Here is a 21,014-nt window from a genome sequence, read left to right as displayed (position 1 = left end):
AACCAATCACGTGCTTCCCTAGGACTTGCTGCCTGAAGCCCCTGTTAGTTAATGTTTGGCCCCTGCCTGATGTGAACTGTCGTGTTTTCAACGTGACTTTGTTCTACGTAATTCTTTCCTTGTCGCTGTGCGGTTAAAAAGTTCACTTGTCGTTACGAGAGTTTCGTGTGATTTTGAGTGAAAGTGATGTAAACATTCCATTTGTTTGGTGTAACCGAGCGTCGAGTATGGAAGGACGAAGCATGGTAAGCTTAATCTGTATGTAAATATGTCCAAGTAATGTAATTTTGTGTGATGAGCCATGTGTTGTTTATTGACGGCCGTCGGGAGCCACGGCGTCCAGTGACGCAGGTAGGAAACTTGGTGTTACTTGCTTTAGCATTGAGTTGGTTGGGGGTGTTCAACTTTTGGTGTATTTGTTTTGAAACATTTGATTTGATAAGCTGTTCGGTTACTTGTAAACCAATGGAACGCCATGTTGCGGCGTAGCTTGGAAACATGACACACGGGAATTCTGGGAAGATATCGTATATACGTAAAGACAGGTTGTGCCGAGATGCATTATTTAAGATCTTTAATATTCCGTACTATAATAAAATGGATACATATTTTTGGGACACATGTATATATTTCTGTGTCGACGTAATTTATGTTTCTGTTAAGCATATAATAGTTAGTATTACATGTAGGGAGAAAGAAGATGTTCACATCCAACATCTCGAACAGAGATTAGAAATGCGAGATAGCTTAGTGAGTGGCAAGCAATGGATTCAGTACACACTTCCAAATCTTTGCTGCTGTAGATTAGTAAGGAACACTTTAATTGTTATTATTAATAATTATGCTTCGTCTCGAAAAGAAAATGACCGCGACACTACTTCAGGCTCGAATTCACAGAAGAAGGGCAGGGGAAGACTACAGAAGTAGTTTCCTAGGAGCCCGTTCTGGAAAATTACACCGCAATTCTCTGTACTCCCTCCATTAGGTTCTCCTGGAGACCACCTGTTGTAGCCAGCTTCTTGAAGCGTCTGGTCTGGGAACAGAAGAATATTATGTTTTCCAACTAACTAAGCAGAGTCCTTTTTGAGAGCACAGCACCCTCTATATTCTTTATTGTGGTAACGTCATATGTACGTATGTCTGCATTTACAGGGTATACCACACTTATTATGGGGCTGACAATGTCTTTCTGGCCGTATAATACGTCTCCAGAATTGTTGAATGGATTTGTATGAGATTTTGTACGGACGTTGTACCCTCGGGGTTTATCCTAAATGTGTAATTTTTAATCTGTACTGCTCCCCCAGTATTGTGAGGGTGATTAAGTCGAGAAGAGTGAGATGGGCGGGGCATGTAGCGCGCATGGATGGGACAAGAGGTGTGCACCGGGTACTGGTTGGGAAACCTGAAGGGAAGAGACCGCTGGGGAGACCTAGACGTAGATGGGAGGATAATCTCAGGCGGGATCTATGGGAGATAGGAGTTGAAGGAAACTGGATTTTGTTGGCCCAGGACAGGGTCCGGTGGAGGGCTTTGGTTAATTCGGTGATGAACCTTCGGGTTCGGTAAGCCATCTAGTTAGTTAGTTAGTTAGTGTAATTTTTAATTATTGGCAGCCGATAATTCTAACATGGCGGAGGAAAGAACTTGCAAGCGACACATAATATAAAAGTCATGTGGTAATTGATCATTTACAAGTTTGTAAATTTGATACATGTATCTGTGCGATATTTAACAAAGAGGTAGTGAACGATTTTATTTATTTATAATTATAACGGAATTCCATATCATGGCCACGTCTGAATGAGTGGAACATGTTGCTACAGAGTTAAGTCAAAATCATTTGTGTTGTTAGTAGTTTATGTTAGTTGAAGAAGATGATAAGAACGCATGATTTGTGCAGATGGGGATTAAACCTTAGCAAAGTAAAATACCGCTTGTCGTTTGCGAATGTAACTTTGTTAAAATTAACAAGTTGTGAAGCATTTCATCGTTTGTCGTAGGTTTTACACAGCATTGTTTGTAATTTGTATTGAAACGATGTCACTGTCCTGTATTTGATGGTACAGTCAGTTTCTGATAAACAAATGAAACCGCGAAGAGGAAAGAGGACTTGCGTTTAAAATGTGTCCTCGAGCATTTTAGTGACGATGATTTTTTTTAGCAAGAAGACAATGTTGAAGAGATACTCTTATGATTTTACGTCAAGTGTCATTTGTTCTGTGCGTATGTGGACGATACTTGTGGTGACGCTTGTGAACTGACGTTAAGATACGGATTAAATTTTATATCGGCTAGGAGATTTCAGAAGGAACTGTATTTTGGTACGTATTACATCGCTGCAATATCATCGTCTTCATAAACATCATCATCTAGGGACTGTGTCTGTTTCATACGGCAATAATTTAATATCGTCCTTCGTTGTTTCTTAGACATTCCCGATGACTCGTTGCAAAGAGTAACAACACAGCTTGCTCTCCTTTCATACCCTTCTGCGTAGAAATGGATCGGTATTTAGAGTTTACTTCGGGACAAGAAGATTTGATCAAATTTTTATTAAGAATGACAAACCTCGATTTTGACTGTTTTTATAATCCTAAAAACAAATTTTCAGGAAACGAAAATATATTTTCGGGGACAACCCACATCGGCTGTTGCAATTTTTTTTAAAATGTTCCGGGACTCATTACAGTTGCCATATTTCTGAGGAAATGTCTGTTGGGGAGGGATGTCTAGGAAGCCACTGTGAATTGACTGGGAGCTGAGTGGCGGTGTAGCATATGGGAACAGATCACGTAGTTACCAGGAACATGAGAAGCGGTAGTCATATGTTGGCTCTCCTTGCCTTCGCAGAGGCGATTGTAAGAAAGGTTCAACTTCGTATACTCACTGTGTATCGTGACGAAATTGCCCTCTTCATAGAGGTCATGGGTGCCAATGAAGGCCCAAAGGAATAATTTATTGGTCCAGAGGGACGAGACGAATTTTCCCTCGGCTTCAGAGTTTATAATGGCAAGATGGGCCCCTTCCCGTTCACAGATGTCACGTGCTTCAATCCATTTTGTTGCTTCTGGGTACTCCTTGAAGTAGTTCGAGTTCGACAGTCTTTTGTAACCTGGTGGTACAGTTCGCCGACGTTCTGGCTTTAAAACGGCGATGCCTTCAGGAGCTGCTGCAAAGGGAGAGAACGATTGGGTGAGCCGTAAGTGACGTCGGGTTGGTTTGGCGTGTGGTATCATGCACCTCAGTTATTTCTCGTTTCTTAATCTCTAACCATTTGCATGTGTCTTATTTTTGTTCGGTTTGATTGTATCTAAATAACACCTGAACCAGTTTGTTACTAGTCCCCATATTGTAACCTGACCATCAGTGACTCTGTCTGACGTCCCACGTGATACCTCCCCCTGAGATAACTCGTTTACTCTGCCGAACCAGAGCTGTTCTACGACAACGCGCCACAAGAACATCTGTTTATTGCTGTTTGAAGTTCACAAATCCCAATATTCGTACTTGGAAAATCGACTCGGGCTGCAGAATGGTTACTCCATGTTATTTTCTCACACTTATGATAGCACAGAATTTCACAAGAAACAGACGAATATAGAAATGATTCAAAGTAATTTTGTTCCTGTTCGTGCTGATTTGTAACATTATTTCTGCAGAATTTCAAGGTAGATGCTATGACCACACTAACGTTTCATGAAAGAATACGATATTTGTCCCCATGTGATGTGCTTTTGTTTTCTCGTTTGTACAGTACATTCGGTGACTTTCATTTCAGTTAAGCATTTTGGAAGAAGCTGAACGTAGCTGGGAATGTAAATCAATACATTTTCTGCAGATGAATCTCTGTATATTTGAAAATGTCATTGAATAATTTTCAAAAGCGTATTACACATCGATGGTCTCAATTGACAAATTGCTATGTGTAGAAATATTTCAATATATTTTAAATTACATCCGAGTACGGTCTTTGAAGAGGGCATTATATTTGAGGAAGATTGGAACAGAGTAAAATAATAAACAGTTTCACTGCGAACTTTTTGAATATTTACACAGCAGATTCTTTTTGTGTCAGTCATCAGCAATGTTGGCAACTGACATTTCGGGCGGGGGCACTCAAACTGTGCGGATGACAGCCTTTACATTTTTACCGTCAGTCAGAACGCATTTGTGAGTCGTGAAAGAACTGGGACACTAGACACTGTACAGAGGTATTGTAGGTCCTCCTGCAATCCAAAGTTCTTTTTGAGACTTCTTCACAAAAATTTTAGTGTTTTAGAAGTTTAACCAACGTACTTCATGCAAAATCAGAGCTGCAGAATGAGAAAATGTGTAGTCAGAGAATGCTGATAATTTGTAATTATACGAAATCTGTAGAAAATGTGGATGAAACTGGACCATTCGCAATTCTTATTCGACAGGCGCACAAAAGAACAGTTGTAGCAACTCGAATTTCTTACTGTTCGTACGTAAAACAAGGGCGAAGGCAGTGAATGCAGCAACGGTTAGGAACACGGTCCATGATTTCTGTGAAATCGAGAAACGAGTGTTGTGTCCTCTTAAATAAATAAAGCTGCTGAATCGAACTGTTTTCACGAATGAAGTAAGACCCACATAAAAAAATCTTAGACCATTGGAAATTAAATCGAGGGGCAAAAAGTAACATGACAGTTCTGGTAGGAAGCCAAAATATATGGAAGAAACGAATTTCATACTTGCGAGATTATATGGAATAGGATATAAATATTTCATGTGCTTAAAAATCATATACATAGTAACGCCAAGTCTTAAAGAGTAGTAAGGATAGAAATCAATAATATTTCATAAGGAATGAGAGAAGGTCTTCGACCCGAACAATTTGTTTCCGTGGAAATATGTGCAGGAGACGAAAAGTGCACAAGAGAGAAATAGAAGATGTCTCTTTTCTGGATTTAAGCGTTTGGTAGAAGTTTACCAACGTTTCGGTGGTATTTGCTGTTTCCACCATTAGGGCGATGAGGCAGAGAGAGCCTCTGAAACCATGTACCAGGCAACACGGCGTTACAACCCATAAGAGAGCCATCTCCATGCTCGCCGCTGTGAAAACCTCAAATCCTACTAACAGAGAAATTAATTACACTTCTTCAGAAAAATAATTAAATGCGTCGTACCACAGTATTTTACTAAAGAAAGTCTCTTCTGCTAACTCCACAAAGATCAGATGATGCAGTGTCTAACAGAAAATCGTTTTCCTTCTCAGTGTGACATGCTGAAAGGGAATTTATGTGTTTACAAAATTTTACGAAGTTGGGAGCTGTAAAATATTTAACGAATGTTTCACAGTAATTTGTGTCTGCTGTCTAACCATGTGTATCTAAACCCCCGTAGAAGAGAAAGGTCTTGGTGAACAGATGGATTAACTTTCCTTTAAGAAAGGGAAAGTATAAATGGTTAGCGCCATGCGAACACTTGAAAGAACTGAGAAGTGATGGATAGGGTTGAGACTACGAAAACAGTGACTGAGCAGGTAATCAGTCTAGGTGGACAGTGTCATTGAGACTAATAGTGACATCCTGTAGATGAAACTGTTTAAGGAGACAGCGGAAAGAATTAAATAATATTGTGGGAAAATTTTTAGAACTTGAATATATCATGATGTGAGAACACGTTTGATGAACAGTGTCTGCGCATTTGAAGCTGTCGCTCACGTTCTTTGAGATCGCAGAATACGTCTCCTACGCGTCACCCCCTTCCGGTGGCGTCGTTCGCCCGCTCGTTTTAGGTGCCCCCGCTCTAAACCACTCGAAAATCGAAGAAGTGACGACGTACTTGTGATGGTAGCCACAATGAAGACGGTTTCCGTACCGTCGCAGTGGGGAGTGACTGTCTGGTCGAAGTCTACTTCTCGGGTCACCTCACCGTCCTCGTTCCCTTTGTGTTCCAGCTGTAACTACATCTAAATGCGTATTACGATACAAGTACAGTTCACAGACCAGGAGAAAATCCCTGCTAGGAATTCGATATACGCGCATGCGCAAGATTTCGCGGTGAGTGACGATCCATCCTAAAAGCATTCGTTCCACAACCACTGAACGAACAACAGACGACAGGCTTTCATGTGTTGTGATGTGTACAGCTTTAAGATTACCTCACAGCGGCACAGCGATTTAATCTAGAATATTATCGTAACACCCACAGAACACATTAAAAGTGCGCTCACTACACGCTACTCTTAACTGCTTGATGTTTTCAGTCTGTGTAGTAGCGTAAAACTCTGACGTATCACACTTCCCACCAATAGCAGCCCTCTAGTCCATCAGGCAGTAAACATTCCCCCCGCACCGCACCAGAAACAACTTCCCCTTGCAGGGATTTTCTCGTGATCTGTGGACAGTATAAACACGTGCAGTGGTACGGGAGACCATATTTCGTCATATTCCATCACTAGTTGAAGACTACACTAAATGTTACCTGTTTTGACCTCGTAATCAGTGTTAACGTAGTCCAGTCGTAACATATTTCAGTATATGGTTAGGGAACTTGCGATCTTAAATTCCTTACTCGAGTCCAAACACTTTATTTCTTTATATAGGGAGCTGTTCTTCCAAATACTCCGTTTCAGTTCAAAGTTCCTCCAGTTCTCTTGTGGTTAAGAAGAGCACGTGAAGATGGCTGTCTTCTGGGTTGTTGCCCCGTCTAGTGTGGTAGAAGTTTACTGATATTTCACTAACCTGAGCCGTCCAGTGACCTGTCTTGTTGCGGAAACTCGTGATGGCGAGCTTGAAGATGGTGGCCGGGTGACGAGAGCATGTGGACTCACTTGTTATGCCGCTGTTCAGCAACAGAAGACTCAGCAGACATCCGCACAGAACAGCAGTCCTCATGATTGCAAACACGAGCAACCTGCTTAAAGCGGAATTCAAAAGTGACTAGCATTCATATGCGTGTACGCATTTTCAAGAGCCTTCAAGATTTTTTCCCGGGGGGAAGGGGTTAGTATCTTGTTGTCAGCTTTTTTCATCTTTTGTGAAATTTTATAATGGGAGTCTATGTTGAAGGTTTTGGGTGTGTACTGGACAACGAAATAGCATATCAAAGCTTCAAAGCATATCAAAGCTTCAAAGAGCTGGAATTATTCGGTGACCTAGGGCTGGACAACCGGTTTTGATTCCAAAATATTTATGTAATTGTTTGGCCTTTTGGTTTGTAACGCCATGTACACTTCTAGGCAGGTTGTAACGTTTGAGAGTCATATTGAGGGCTGGTTGCAGAATTTTCATACGAAACGCTGTCATCTACCTGGGGTCTTCTGGCTTTGCAACCAGAAGATCAACGTCATTATTATAATAGCCACGAGATCTTCGAATCTCATATAGAAAATATTTCTGTTTGCCACTGTGTCTAGTCAGCTCTGGGGTCGAAACAGCCTACTATCCGGTGGGTCCCAGGCCTCTTCCTTTGGGTACATGTCGGATGACTACTCACCTCTACTACCTCACATGTCTTCCTGTCTGTGCTTAAGTAAGAACCAACATTGCTTTCCATCTTAAGTTCTAAATAATACATTTTGTCACTCGTAGAATTACAACACACAAAGGTAATACTTCGAAGATTTACTATTCTCATAATAAACAGTTTTCGATTCGGTAAATATTAAAAAAACGCAAGGAAAATAATTTATAATTCGATTATCCTTGTAACGTTACTTTTTAGAATATTTGGAGAAAGTTAGCATAAAATATAATGAGACATTTAAATAAGAAAAATGTCACTTAGAAAATGTAGACCGTTTGTATCCCAAGGGAGTGAACGTGTGTGAACGGAGAGATACAAACATTTGAGAAATTAACAATTGTTGTTATAATTTATATTGTTCTTTAGTTAACACTGTGGACATACTGCCAGTTTCCACAACAGCAAAAATTCTATTAATATATTCAACAAACTTCCGTCCTCTCACATTGTATTGTATTGTAATTCGTAACGAATCAAGTCTTGTTAATTAAAATCTAAACACACCATTAAAAAAATTACCACTGGGAAGTAAACATTGTTTTAGCTGTCTAAATATCACTCTCTTTGGTGAAAGCAGTTGAACTCCGACATAAGCGTCGCAATTTGGATGCCGTATTATTCTATTGCGTGACGTCACACAAATAACATTATCATCGCATAGCAGTGTGGTTGAACCTACATTCAGAATAAGTCTAGTGGCGTTAAATTATTGATGTTTACTTTCACATACACTTCATATTGTAGAACTAATGCGTTTCTTTGTCTCTCATCATGGAGTAACTGATTCCTCTAATTTCATGCTCTCTGAAATACACAATATAATTCAACTATAACACTTCACAACGAACTGACTAAAACAGGAAAGTTCGCTGACATCTTACAGTACACGCCACTGAAGTTAAATCTGCTTAAAATAACATTCCAATGTTTTTCACAAAACTTGTCACTCTCAGTCGCCATAAATTAACTTGTCAAGCGATTATATTCGTGTGTGGTGTACCGTTGCTTAAATCTTTGTGTATACAATTATTTCAGAGACAAAAAATTAAACTCGTGGGTCATATGCTCAATTTTATAAGTCTACTGAAGTCCACCATTTAATTTCTAGTTTTTACTGAATTTGTAAAATTGAAGTCGTAAACAACCACAAGTTGATTTTAAATATTTAAGCATCGTTAACAAGTAGATCTTTGTAACGGGGACATGTGGTGTTTTCTTTGCGGTACGGACTGAATTTGTAAATATTATTTAGATAATCTTTGGAATCCAGCGGCTGAAACTTAAGGATAAAGTTTATGGCACTCAAGTTATGGAAACCTGTGAGAGCTTTTGTGTTGCCGATTTCTTCTTATGCAGCCCTCCCGATTTGAATTTTATCAGAATGTACACCCCTATGGAGGCCACTAAATTACTTACATAACAAATCTAAAACTTCTTGACGATGGTGAAGAGTCAATTGAATAAACATTTTCTTGGATATTATCCATCGTCTAGTAAATATAAAACTTAAAACGACGTTTCGGAGATGGGACTCTATCTCCCGTTTTCAGGTTCCTACACAGTTGGGCCCACTAGATAGAGCTAATCCCTATGTCCGGACTTCTTGGATATTATCCATCGTCTAGTAAATATAAAACGTAAAACGACGTTTCGGAGATTGGACTCTATCTCCGTCTTCAGGTTCTTACACAGTTGGGCCCACTAGATAGAGCTAATCCTTATCTCCGGACCTCTTGGATATTATCCATCGTCTAGTAAATAAAATATAAAACGTAAAACGACGTTTCGGAGATGGGACTCTATCTCCGTCTTCAGGTTTCTACACAGTTGGTCCCACTAGATAGAGCTAATCCCTATCTCCGGACCTTTCTTGGATATTATCCATCGTCTAGTAAATATAAAACGTAAAACGACATTTCGGAGATGGGACTCTATCTCCGTCTTCAGGTTCTTACACAGTTGGACCCACTAGATAGAGCTAATCCCTATCTCCGGACCTTTCTTGGATATTATCCATCGTCTATTAAATATTAAACGTAAAACGACGTTTCGGAGATGGGACTCTATCTCCGTCTTCAGGTTCCTACACAGTTGGGCCCACTAGATAGAGCTAATCCCTATCTCCGGACCTTTGTTGGATATTATCCATCGTCTAGTAAATATAAAACGTAAAAACGACGTTTCGGAGATGGGACTCTATCTCCCGTCTTCAGGTTCCTACACAGTTGGGCCCACTAGATAGAGCTAATCCCTATCTCCGGAGATAGGGATTAGCTCATCTCCGAAACGTCGTTTTACGTTTTATATTTACTAGACGATGGATAATATCCAAGAAAATTTTTATTCTACTTACATAACCTTCGAAATTACAATTACAACAGTTACCGATAAGCAGATTTCTTCCCTCAGAATTATAGTGTCCCTCACTTTCAGCCCCAAAATTTTCTCGTCGCTTCTACTCTTTTGCTGAACGGTGTTGAGACAGTCTTCCCGGAGGTAGGACTCAAGTATCCAAATACTGTTTAAATAGCGTGCACGTAATTGTAGTTATCTCTATTATGTACTGAGCTCTTGGCTGTAAGTTGAACAGGCACGTAAACAGAAAAATATCGTACTTACAGTAATATTGCGAATTCAATGTGATGTGCTGGTCGGATCTGAGCGTTGTGTTGCCGAGTGCAAGTCTGTGGAGATGACGGAAAAAACGTCGGGGATAGAGGCCAAAATAAAAGAATGTCGCTGTTGCCAAAATAAAAAAACTCCTACCACCAATACGTGTATCTATATATAACAAATTTACGAGTTGTTATCGAGGGTGTTGTGTGGGTCTAACTTCTGAGCAGTGGCATTTGCCAGTTACACAATCCAAGGCACAAGGGCATTAATTAAAACAAACAAACAAACAAACTGAAGCTTGTGTGGATGTGGCCAAAAGACGTTCGATCTATCGGCAAACTGGAAGGACCATGCTGTGTCTCTGGGACTGAGTGAAGGACAGGCGGGAGTTCCTATTATCTTTGAGAATGTAAACAAAGTCTTGGAAACAAATTCTTTGTCTGGAGAGAATATACGACATTTTGAAAATCCGTTGTACTAAAGTCTTCGTGTTGTATGCTTCATTATAGGGAGAATTAAGTGCGCCTTCAGGGTCTAGCATTGGCGATATTTTCATAGTCTGTCGCCGAAACTACACACACAAAAGGAACAATAGATGCTCTTATCTCGGTTCTAAGCTTACGGGATTATGAGGGGCTTTCAAACGTTGGTCCACGATCTGCATGACCAAGTAGAAGTTTCTAAATGCAACTGAACACATCGTCACAAAACAAAACTTTAATTAATGTTACCGGCAAATGTTAAACGATTAAAGTATAAATAAATTTTATTTTGACCGTGCTCTTGTATGGCTATGGAACTTGGCCTCTTACATTAAGGAAAGAACGCAAATTAAGGGCATTTTAGAATATAGCAGTGAGGAACATATTTCTTCCCTAGAAGAAATTATCTAAGAGGACTCTGGATAAAGTTGCTTAATGAGGAGTTTTGAAATTTGTAATACTCGCTATATATTCTTAGGGTGATCAAATGAAAAGACTGAGATGTTGGGGGCATCTAGCACGCGAGTGTGAGATGATTAAATATATACACCGTTTTAACAAGCCTAGTAATGATTCGTCTCGATATTGCCATAATATAAAACAAAGCTAAAACCCGATGAAACGAAAACCAGGAAATTCAAACACGAACACGACGTATTTACACGTCTACCAGAAATTCAAATACTACCTGGGTAGAAGACAGTTATGACTGTATTTTCAATAAAATTTCGAAGGAAATGCTCAGGGTGGAATATCTACGAGTCTGAACCACGAAAATATTCTTGGAAGACTAAGAACGATTATGTTGATAACTCTGTAATTATATTACATCTGTACACTGTTAATAAAATCTTACAATACTGTTATTGACATGAGAAATTTGTAGCATGATTGCATGATGATTCATGGGTAGAGAAGTTACGGTCCAAATTGATTTAAAATCTAACAGTGGCTAAGTAGCGCTGTTTAGTGCAGAATTCCGTGACTCCATTTATACTGCTCAGAGTATTCCGACAAACACAGGGCTGTGGGTCTAAGAAATTCCAGCAACAGCATGCCATCAGCGATAGCTTAATTTCGCAGAGGCTGATCTTAAATTGAGAACATTCTTCACGTACCAAGAACTATAAACTATTACACAGGCGAGGATTGTTTGCTTTCGGGGGAGTTTCTATATGCAGAATGTCCAGTGGCTTGAAATCAGAACTTCAAGATTGTATCCCTGACATCTTCGCTTAGAAATTTTGTATGATCATCGGTCCAGTTTGCAAACGGTTTTGAAACTATGAACATTTTAATTCAAGATGATCTGAATATTACATATATCATGTATCTTATGCATCTTTCAGAGTCAAGATTCGAGAAAGTAGTTCTGTTCTGTCTGTTTTCATTTAATCTCATTCAAAGAAATCTAGTAGAATGAGGTCAGGTGACCGCGGTGGTCAATTCTTCCGACCACCATGGCCAGTTCGTCGGTCATCAAACTGCTTTTTCAGGTATTCCGTCATGCGACTGCTGAAATTTGGTGATCCGTCACGCTGGAAGTACGTCTATAATCGTGTCTTGTGCCGTTCAGATTCTCTTCAGTTGATATCCATGGCTCTAATCACTAAGATTCGGACCCATGAACGTCTGACGTTTATGACAGGGGAACGACCTGAGGAATATATTGAGTTATAGAATTGTTTATAATTGTTTAATTTTAACCGTCTAATCACAATAAAATATTTTATTAAATATTAAAATATTAAATAGTAAATATTAATTTATATGTTTATAATTGTTTAATTTTAACCGTCTAATCACAATAAAATATTTTATTAAATATTAAAATATTAAATTAATATTTAATATTTTAATATTTAATATTAATAATAATATTAAAATATTAAATATTAATTTAATATTTAATATTTTAATATTTAATAAAATATTTTATTGTGATTACACGGTTAAAATTAAACAATTATAAACATATAAATTAATATTTACTATTTAATATTTTAATATTTAATAAAATATTTTATTGTGATTAGACGGTTAAAATTAAACAATTATAATAATCACAATATGACGCAACATTATCATCTCATGAGTTATAGAAGTAAAGTCGCTGGACAATCCGTATTAGCAATGCAGTGTCTTCAGAAGTATCCATATTGGAACAGTTCCCATTTCTTATAGGCAAAGAATGTAGCTCTTCTCAATGAAAGACCAAGAAGAATTTTTTATTTTGATAGAATTAGAAAATATTTAAATTTTATGGGCACAAGATTCCAGAAAATATAGAAATGACATGGCAGCCGGACTGAATATGTTGTTATGACGATAACTGATTAATTACTGTTCTATAAAGCCTAGTGGTAACACTGTGTACCACCTGCTTTCATAACCAGTAACCATGGATTTTACACGGTATTTGCGGATTTTGTATGATTGTGAAAATAGACAGCGTGGAATAATTATTCCACTACGCAGAATTGACAAGTTTATCTTTGTAATTGGAAAGTGTTGTGTTTTATTTGCTGTAAAGACTGAATTAAGGCCTCCCCTCGAGTAATGCTTTATGGCACTTCTCTGGCAAAATTACATCTGTCCTCATTTTGTTAGGGGTCAGTTTCAAATTTGTAGTTGGTTACAATATCGTTATGTAACTGCCATTTATATGTTGACTATCCTCGAATAATTTTGTGGGTCTGTTGGAAAAGACGGAGGCCAAAGACGGGGAAGAAATGTTTCGAAAAAGAAGCCGCACTGCGTTATTAGTTATTAAATTTTTTTTAAAAAAAACTTTGGCTCAAGGGGTTAATATGACGACATTTATGTTTATCACTGTGCAAAATCATTTTGAGCCTAATTTTGAAGTTTCATCTGATTCCTAAAGTTTTCTGTGGGCATTTTCCGCGGCGATACGAAAACGATCAGACTGTCTTCATCATCATCGTCACAAATTGATCAGTATATACTATATACATACATACCCTTGTAATCCTGGGGTCTCGGGTTCGATTCCCGGCGGTGCCCGAATTTATAACTTGTGTTGGGCAAGGCCGTGGTCTAGGCAACACGGAGTTTTCCTCCGTGGCATCCCAACAATTACTCCATTCACACACAGAAGAAGGCAATGGCAAACCACTTCTGGATCATCTGCCAAGAACGTATATGAACAGGTCCCAGTCCGAGAAAAGGATGGAAGGATCCTGTTCATATGGACCTGTCGTCAGACAGAACACTAAATAATAATAAGATGAGGTGGTCTAGCGGTTAGAACGCTGGCCTTGTAATCCTGGAGTTTCGGGTTCGAGTCCCGGCGGTGCCCGAATTTATAACTTGTGTTGGGCAAGGCCGTGGTCTAGGCAACACGGAGTTTTCCTCCGTGGCATCCCACAATTACTCCATTCACACACAGAAGAAGGCAATGGCAAACCACTTCTGGATCATCTGCCAAGAACGTATATGAACAGATCCCAGTCCGAGAAAAGGATGGAAGGATCCTGTTCATATGGACCTGTCCTCAGACAGACAGAACACTAAATAATAATAACCTGACGCTACTCTGTATTCAGTGGCAATTGAAGAGAGTGCACTTTGCATTTATCTCAAATGGATTTTACTTGGAAAGTGGAAAGATCCAGCCTGATGATGTATTGGATTATTATACGTGTTTAATTGAAATTATTCTGGCACAGAATAAAACGTAGCGAGTTGATATGCTGCCACGAGGCTCATCTACGTTTTATTAAAACCATTCAGATCAAAGTATTCAACAACACGAATATTCTCAGAGGCGGGCGTTAAGGTTTATTTAAAGCAAAAATGTGGAGATGACAAAGTTTTCGTACTCACTCCAATGCCTTTCGTTTTGCTTGTCTGTGGTGTCGCAAAAATAACCAGAGGACATGCGCGTTCCTGCGTTCGGGAATGGAAATGTACGTCGATGGGCGTCGTGGCCCGCACAATTGTGCTTGAAGCTGTGTGTTGGGACCCTTACAGGGAAGGACAGGTAAGAGCACTAAATCGGGTGCAGAAGAGAGCGGCTAAATTTGCTAATTTCACGAACGAATCTGGTTGGGAAACATTGGCACAGCATAGATTGATAGCCCGAATGTGCGCCCTTTTCAAAGCATACACGGGGGGCCGGGCTTGGAAAATGATAGAGGATAGATTATTAAAGCCATGCTACCTGGGCAGGGACGATCATACTCGGAAAATTAGGACTAGGAAACAAAGAACGGATGTAGGCAAATATTCCTTTGTAAATAGGACCATAAGAAGCTGGAACCAATTACCTCCAGGCGTGCTAGAGTCTTTCCCCTGTAAATTAGGCACCTTTAGAAAGAGGGTCAGAAAAGTAGTTACAAGCTAAGGGTTATTAAGTTGGGAATAAATGGTGATAAGTGAAGTGAAGTGTCTTAGTCTCCAAGTGATGAAGGGCTGTAGTTCTTTGGGATAAAATTTTCATGTACTGAGAGCGGACTTTATATTCTACTCTTAAGTATTGTGATTAATTAGTGGATGTGTGTTTTTTTATTGTGTGTCAGATGTTTTATTTTGAGTGTGGTATGTTGTATTGTTGTGTCTCATTGTATTGTTGTGTGAGTGCATCAGTTCATGACGTTTGTAATACATTACAGTTATTGTCTTATGTCTAGGTGGTATTAAGTTCTTTTTTTTAAGTACTTGAGGTTGGATGGTTTTGTAATTTATGAGTTGGTTGATTTTGAGTGGGATGTGTTGTTTTTGTTGTGTCCTTTTTTATTGTTTTGTTCTGTCTCTGTGTTGATGTATCCCATTGTTTGTGTGTCATATTGTTTTTGTTGTGTCCTTTTGTTTATTGTTTTGTTCTGTCTCTGTGTTGATGTATCTCATTGTTTATTGTGTCTTATTGTTTTTGTTGTGTCCTTTGTTTATTGTTTTGTTGTGTCTCATTGTGTTGATGTATCCCATTGTTTGGGTGTCATATTGTTTTTGTTGTGTCCTTTTGTTTATTGTTTTGTTCTGTCTCTGTGTTGATGTATCTCATTGTTTATTGTGTCTTATTGTTTTTGTTGTGTCCTTTTGTTTATTGTTTTGTTCTGTCTCATTGTGTTGATGTATCTCATTGTTCTGTTCTGTCTCATTGTTTTGTATGTTATTGTAGGACACTGCCACCGGGTATAAACCCATTTGCAGTCAATAATAAATAATAATAATAATAATAATAATAATAATGAAGAACAGTTTGCGACCTCTGCACTTTGCACTGGCTTATCAATGAGCCGTGCGCTATAATAACCCCATGTGCTATGAGTATTCTGGTGTGGAATCGTCATGACGCATGCGTTACGAAGCACAACTGATTATGTACGAGGTGCGATCGGAAAGTTTCAAGACTGCGCCTATAAAAACCCGTACACTTATCTCAGGTATTAAATTCATCCATCACCCTCGAAGTAGTTCCCCTGGGAGTGAACACAACGATCCCAGCGCCGCTGCCAAGCCTTTAAGCATCCCTGGAAATCTTTCTATGTCAGCCTGTCAAGCACCATCTGCGATTCTGCCTGAATCTCTTGCCAAAGACTCGCCAAAACGGCTACGGAAACCTATGAAATGCTAAAGCAAGCATTTGGGGAGTCCGCAATTTGTCGTGCACAAACTTTTGTGTGGCATTCACGTTTTAAAAATGGCCGAACCTCTGTCGATGATGACGAGCGTTCTGGACGACCATCTTCGAGCACAACGCCCGAAAATGTTACGAAGATTCGGCAGGCCATTCACGAAGATCGACGTCCTACCATCAACGACTTGTGTGACATTGTTGGGATAGGCTATGGGACCTGTCAGCTGATTCTAAAGGAAGAACTGCACATGCGACGCATCCTGTCTGAGGACCAGAAGCAGAATCGACTTCTCGTTTGTCAGGAGCTCAAAGATCTTGCAAGAACCGACCCCAACTTCCTTTCTAAGCTCCGTGTGACTTCTTCCTCTTCCCAAAGATGAAAATTCAGCTAAAGGGAAGGAGATTTGAGACGATAGAAGATATTCAGGCAGAATCGCAGATGGTGCTTGACAGGCTGACAAAGAAAGATTTCCAGGGATGCTTCCAGGCTTGGTAGCGGCGCTGGGATCGTTGTGTTCACTCCGAGGGGAACTACTTCGAGGGTGATGGATGAATTTAATACCTGAGATAAGTGTACGGGTTTTTATACGCGCAGTGCTGAAACTTTCCGATCGCACCTCGTATCTTTCACGCACAGGATTAATTAAACCTGGGGTAATAATTGTTTAGTTACACGTATCACGGAGTTGCGCTCGAACATCAGGAAGAAACGTGTTGATTACAGTGGCGTTTACGGTTAGGGACAAATGAAGTAGTGCGATGGTGAGTCCGAATTTTGATGCAGTGATATTTTTCATTGTCCACGGCTGTAGCGTTGGCATTGGCTGGGAATTTCATTTGCCGTTGCTGATCTGGTTGGGCCTTAGTGGCTACCTTATTCCATCTTTGTTTTCCTTTACCTTGAAGTATCTAGCAAAATGTCCTGGTTGCGCACATTTAAAGCATGTGACGTGTTCGCTGAAATCACGTGCCCGACTGTGGCCTGTGTCATTCCTGCGGCTCTCTGCATTGAACATGGTCGTCGGGCGTGTGGTGATGTCCGTTGCCTTTTGCATCCCGTCAGCGAACGCAGTAGGCAGGTAGGTTATGCCTGTCTTGCTCTGCCAAAAACCTCGATTTCTATAGAAGTGCCAGTCCGTCCTCATGTTGAACGAGTTACTTGTCACGACGGAATGCCTCGTCGTCAGGCTGCGTCCGAAGGATATGAAGGAATTAACAAGTGGTCACAGGAAAGGGATGATCCTCAGGCGTTTGGACATCAGGCCTGGACGGTGGATAGTATTAAAAACGTTCTTTAAGTTATAGACAAATGCACAAAACCTGTTCCTCTAATACTGTATAGTACAAGAATATTAAACTAAATTTTTCCGTATAATAAATGTGAATGAGTACTTATCATGACTCTTCATCACTAAGGATGATGTAACCATTCTTCAATCTGAAACAGACGTATACCTAAAGCGCTATAACATTTAGAGTAGCCAACGTATCGTTGCGAAACAACACGCAGAGTTGCATAAACTGGGGATGATATTTTATGAAAGCTAGAGAAATTATGTGTTATGGTGTGAAATTGTTTTAAATGCTATGTGAGAGAGAAAGAGACGCGTTTGATGACTTGGTAGGTGTTAATAAATGTCTGAAGAAAGGACATGTACCGTACCATGGAGTTAATTATAATTTCGGTAGTTACATTGTCTGAATATACAAAATGTTCACCTTATCACCAACAGAGGCAGAAATCAACAACTGTAGAGATAATTGCTAGCAAACATCAATACTAACATCGCCTGCTAGTACACCGTCCGACTCTAGGCTCTACCAATGCGCTAAACTAACCTAACGTTAGCAAACGTAACGTAACGTAACCTAACCTAACTTATTCCAATCTAACCTAGCTTAACATATCCTAAGTCAACTATCCTTACATTTGAAATGTTTTTGCCATGAACTAGAAATGGAATTAATCTAACTTGTAACTTGTGTTGGGCAAGGCCGTGGTCTAGGCAACACGGAGTTTTCCTCCGTGGCATCCCAACAATTACTCCATTCACACACAGAAGAAGGCAATGGCAAACCACTTCTGGATCATCTGCCAAGAACGTATATGAACAGGTCTCAGTCCGAGAAAAGGATGGAAGGATGCTGTTCATATGGACCTGTCGTCAGACAGAACACTAAATAATAATAAGATGAGGTGGTCTAGCGGTTAGAACGCTGGCCTTGTAATCCTGGGGTCTCGGGTTCGATTCCCGGCGGTGCCCGAATTTATAACTTGTGTTGGGCAAGGCCGTGGTCTAGGCAACACGGAGTTTTCCTTCTGGGGCTTCCCCGGTTTCTCCGTGGCATCCATTCACACACAGAAGAAGGCAATGGCAAACCACTTCTGGATCATCTGCCAAGAACGTATATGAACAGGTCCCAGTCCGAGAAAAGGATGGAAGGATCCTATTCATATGGACCTGTCCTCAGACAGAACACTTAATAATAAGTCTAAGAGGTTGTTAAGTAATTGTACTTACATTTCTCACAGTGAGCGTAACAGTATGACATTTTTTCTTGTGGTAGCGTATCTGATATAAGCGCATTATTACGCATCGGTGGCTTTTCTCTGCGGGCGGTAAAGCTGGTATCTGAAAGGAATACGTCCGATAGTTCTCGCTACGTTGTATTACTTCTTATATTATCACTTCAGTTGCCGACCGAAAGGCAGCATTATTCCCGTCTCTGCGTCACTGAATGCAAACGGACGAGCCAGGTAGCTATTCTCTGGTAATGGGGGTTCAATATTAACAACGTAAGATTGGCTTGGCTTCATAGAGAGAGAGAGAAGTCACTGACAATAGTTCGCTGACAATATAAATTGAGCAAACCCTGGTTTGTTCACAATGAATTAGGGCGCACAAAGGAAAATTTGGAGGTAATTACATGAAGGCTTCACGCAAAAGTGGAGTAACTATAAAATTGATTCTATATCGCAGGGGATTCTTCATGATTTGACAGTTTATCAGTTGCTCAGATATTTCTGTGTCCTGTGGAACCCAAAATGTTCTTTACCAAATTCACAGAAACCTCTGTCCGGTTCACACTCTCACATTCTGTCTTAGGACTCGGTGGTGCATTTATATCTTAAACCGGAACTACAAATTTTAAAAACAGTGCCTAGCTCATCAGCTCAGAAAGAAAATGCAATGAGCACAGATTGCTATATACTTATCGTCTAACTTCCGCCATCTTCTTGCTGATTCCTATTAAAAAGTTCCAAATATCCGTCAAAGCAGTTTGTTTTCAAACTTCGACACTCTATGATCTATATTAAAGAGGTGATATCAGTTTTCACACCCATATAAGGCAATAGGATGCTTTTTAACCTATGGGTTCTCAGTTGTTACAAGGGAAGACTGACGAGATTAGAAAACTTCGCGATGGATGATGGATTTTGGCTACAAAATCATTCCATCTGACGAATCTTAACATTAATAACGTTGGGGTTAACAATTGTATAAAATAATAGTCCAGTATTTTGGACTAGGCTCATATGGTGCCATCTGCATACTTAAAAGCTGTTAATCTGTTCATGACCGAAAATTTATTTGGAACACCATCGATGGATGGCAGCACGATCACCTATACCGAAAATCTAGACACAAGATAGACAGACAGACACATGTACACATTCACTGGTCCGTAGGTCGTTTTTTCAAGAAAGTGAAAGTCCAGAGAACAGTTGAAAATAAGCCAAACGAAATGTTCTGTCAAGAGATTGCTTGTTTCTACGTTGGATACAGATGCTGTGTACCCAGTTTTTAATCAGATCTTTGTAATTCTCATGCGTTCTTCTCGTCAGTAACACGGAGCTTTGAGGACCGTCGCTGCGTTACACAGTAATGGGAAAACGGAGTCATGTTACAGATCCAGACTCTTGGTACGTAAATTATTTCTTACGACTCGCATATATTTCCAGTATCCCGCACGGCTGCAGCCTGCAAAGTAGTCTACAGGCTTAACAGCACGGGTTCTTAAATCAATGAGATGATTCATTCCGCGACTGAATAGCTGTGTTGTGGTCGAGCAGAGCGTTTTATCCGAGGAGGACGCAATGACTGCTTGCTTGCTGAGTGCTGGGAGAACGAACCACATCCCAAGCGGGCTAATGGATTTCATCTTTAGTGTACAAACTGGAAATGTGGTCTGGGGTCCCCGGCTCTTTCTTCTACAAACACAGCGCTGTATGGCAGTTTATGGCAAATGGAGAAGATCCGACCGTAGCAACGGCAATTTAATATGAGATTCAGAAATCCATTCTTCCTCCAGTGGCGTCTGTAACTCTGATTTAACAAAGAATATTGGAATTTAGTAACGCGAGTGCAGTCGAGAACACGATTAAGTAAACTTTGGGGCAGCGCGCTGTAGAATTTGCGGATTCAAATTATACGTAGATTAGGCGTCGTACAATAAATTTATTTAAACTAAATGAAAGCCACGAGAAATGGGAGAGGAAAACGCAGTTCTGGTTACTTTCATTTTATTCTGAGAAACAACTGACTATAATGAAGGGGGAAATGGGCGTAGAGCTCAGTAATAATTTTGCTAGCCCTGACTGTTAGCTCGGCATGACGTCTTCAGAGTCTGCTTATGCGTACTGTTTCGTTCTGAAAACAGCAAATACCATTAACGGCCGATGTTCATAACGGAGACAGGAACAAATTTAAAATATAAATTATGATTTTTTTGTGTAAAGAGTTAAGTCAAAATGTCTTAGTTTAGCCGTGATAGCTCAGTCAGTATAGTGATTAGTTACGGGCCGGACGACCGGGGTT

General features: G+C 39.9%; 1 protein-coding gene across 5 annotated transcripts; it reads right to left on the bottom strand.

The window, feature by feature from the left end:
- Positions 1-557: 557 nt before the first annotated feature.
- LOC110836131 (hemolymph lipopolysaccharide-binding protein) lies at positions 558-10,233 on the bottom strand. Of its 5 annotated transcripts, none has more exons than XM_022076982.2 (5): positions 10,117-10,233; positions 6,714-6,885; positions 5,812-5,932; positions 2,891-3,172; positions 558-1,033 (listed from the first exon to the last, which is right to left on the bottom strand). In XM_022076982.2, exons 2-5 carry the CDS (start codon positions 6,864-6,866, stop codon positions 840-842), a joined length of 750 nt encoding a protein of 249 aa, XP_021932674.1. In that variant the 5' UTR covers positions 6,867-6,885; positions 10,117-10,233; the 3' UTR covers positions 558-839. The 5 variants fall into 5 exon arrangements, with proteins under 5 accessions (XP_021932674.1, XP_021932675.1, XP_021932676.1 ...); XM_022076983.2 differs by having other exon boundaries at positions 2,891-3,169; XM_022076984.2 differs by having other exon boundaries at positions 5,812-5,926.
- Between the last annotated feature and the right edge of the window lie 10,781 nt (positions 10,234-21,014).

Source organism: Zootermopsis nevadensis, unplaced genomic scaffold (assembly GCF_977971745.1).
Source record: "Zootermopsis nevadensis isolate Lab colony 2312 unplaced genomic scaffold, Znev_1.0 Znev_ptg000019l, whole genome shotgun sequence".
Classification (NCBI taxonomy): Eukaryota; Metazoa; Arthropoda; class Insecta; order Blattodea; family Termopsidae; genus Zootermopsis; species Zootermopsis nevadensis.
This window is presented reverse-complemented; position numbering and strand designations above follow the sequence as displayed.

Excerpts from the sequence above, each read along its gene's own strand:
- LOC110836131 (XM_022076982.2), bottom strand. The coding sequence starts at position 6,866 with ATGAGGACTGCTGTTCTGTGCGGATGTCTGCTGAGTCTTCTGTTGCTG. Across the intron at positions 3,173-5,811 it reads CATTGTGGCTACCATCACAA|CAGCTCCTGAAGGCATCGCC; the intron begins GTACGTCGTCAC and ends CTCCCTTTGCAG. Across the intron at positions 1,034-2,890 it reads CAATTTCGTCACGATACACA|ACCAGACGCTTCAAGAAGCT; the intron begins GTGAGTATACGA and ends TTCTGTTCCCAG.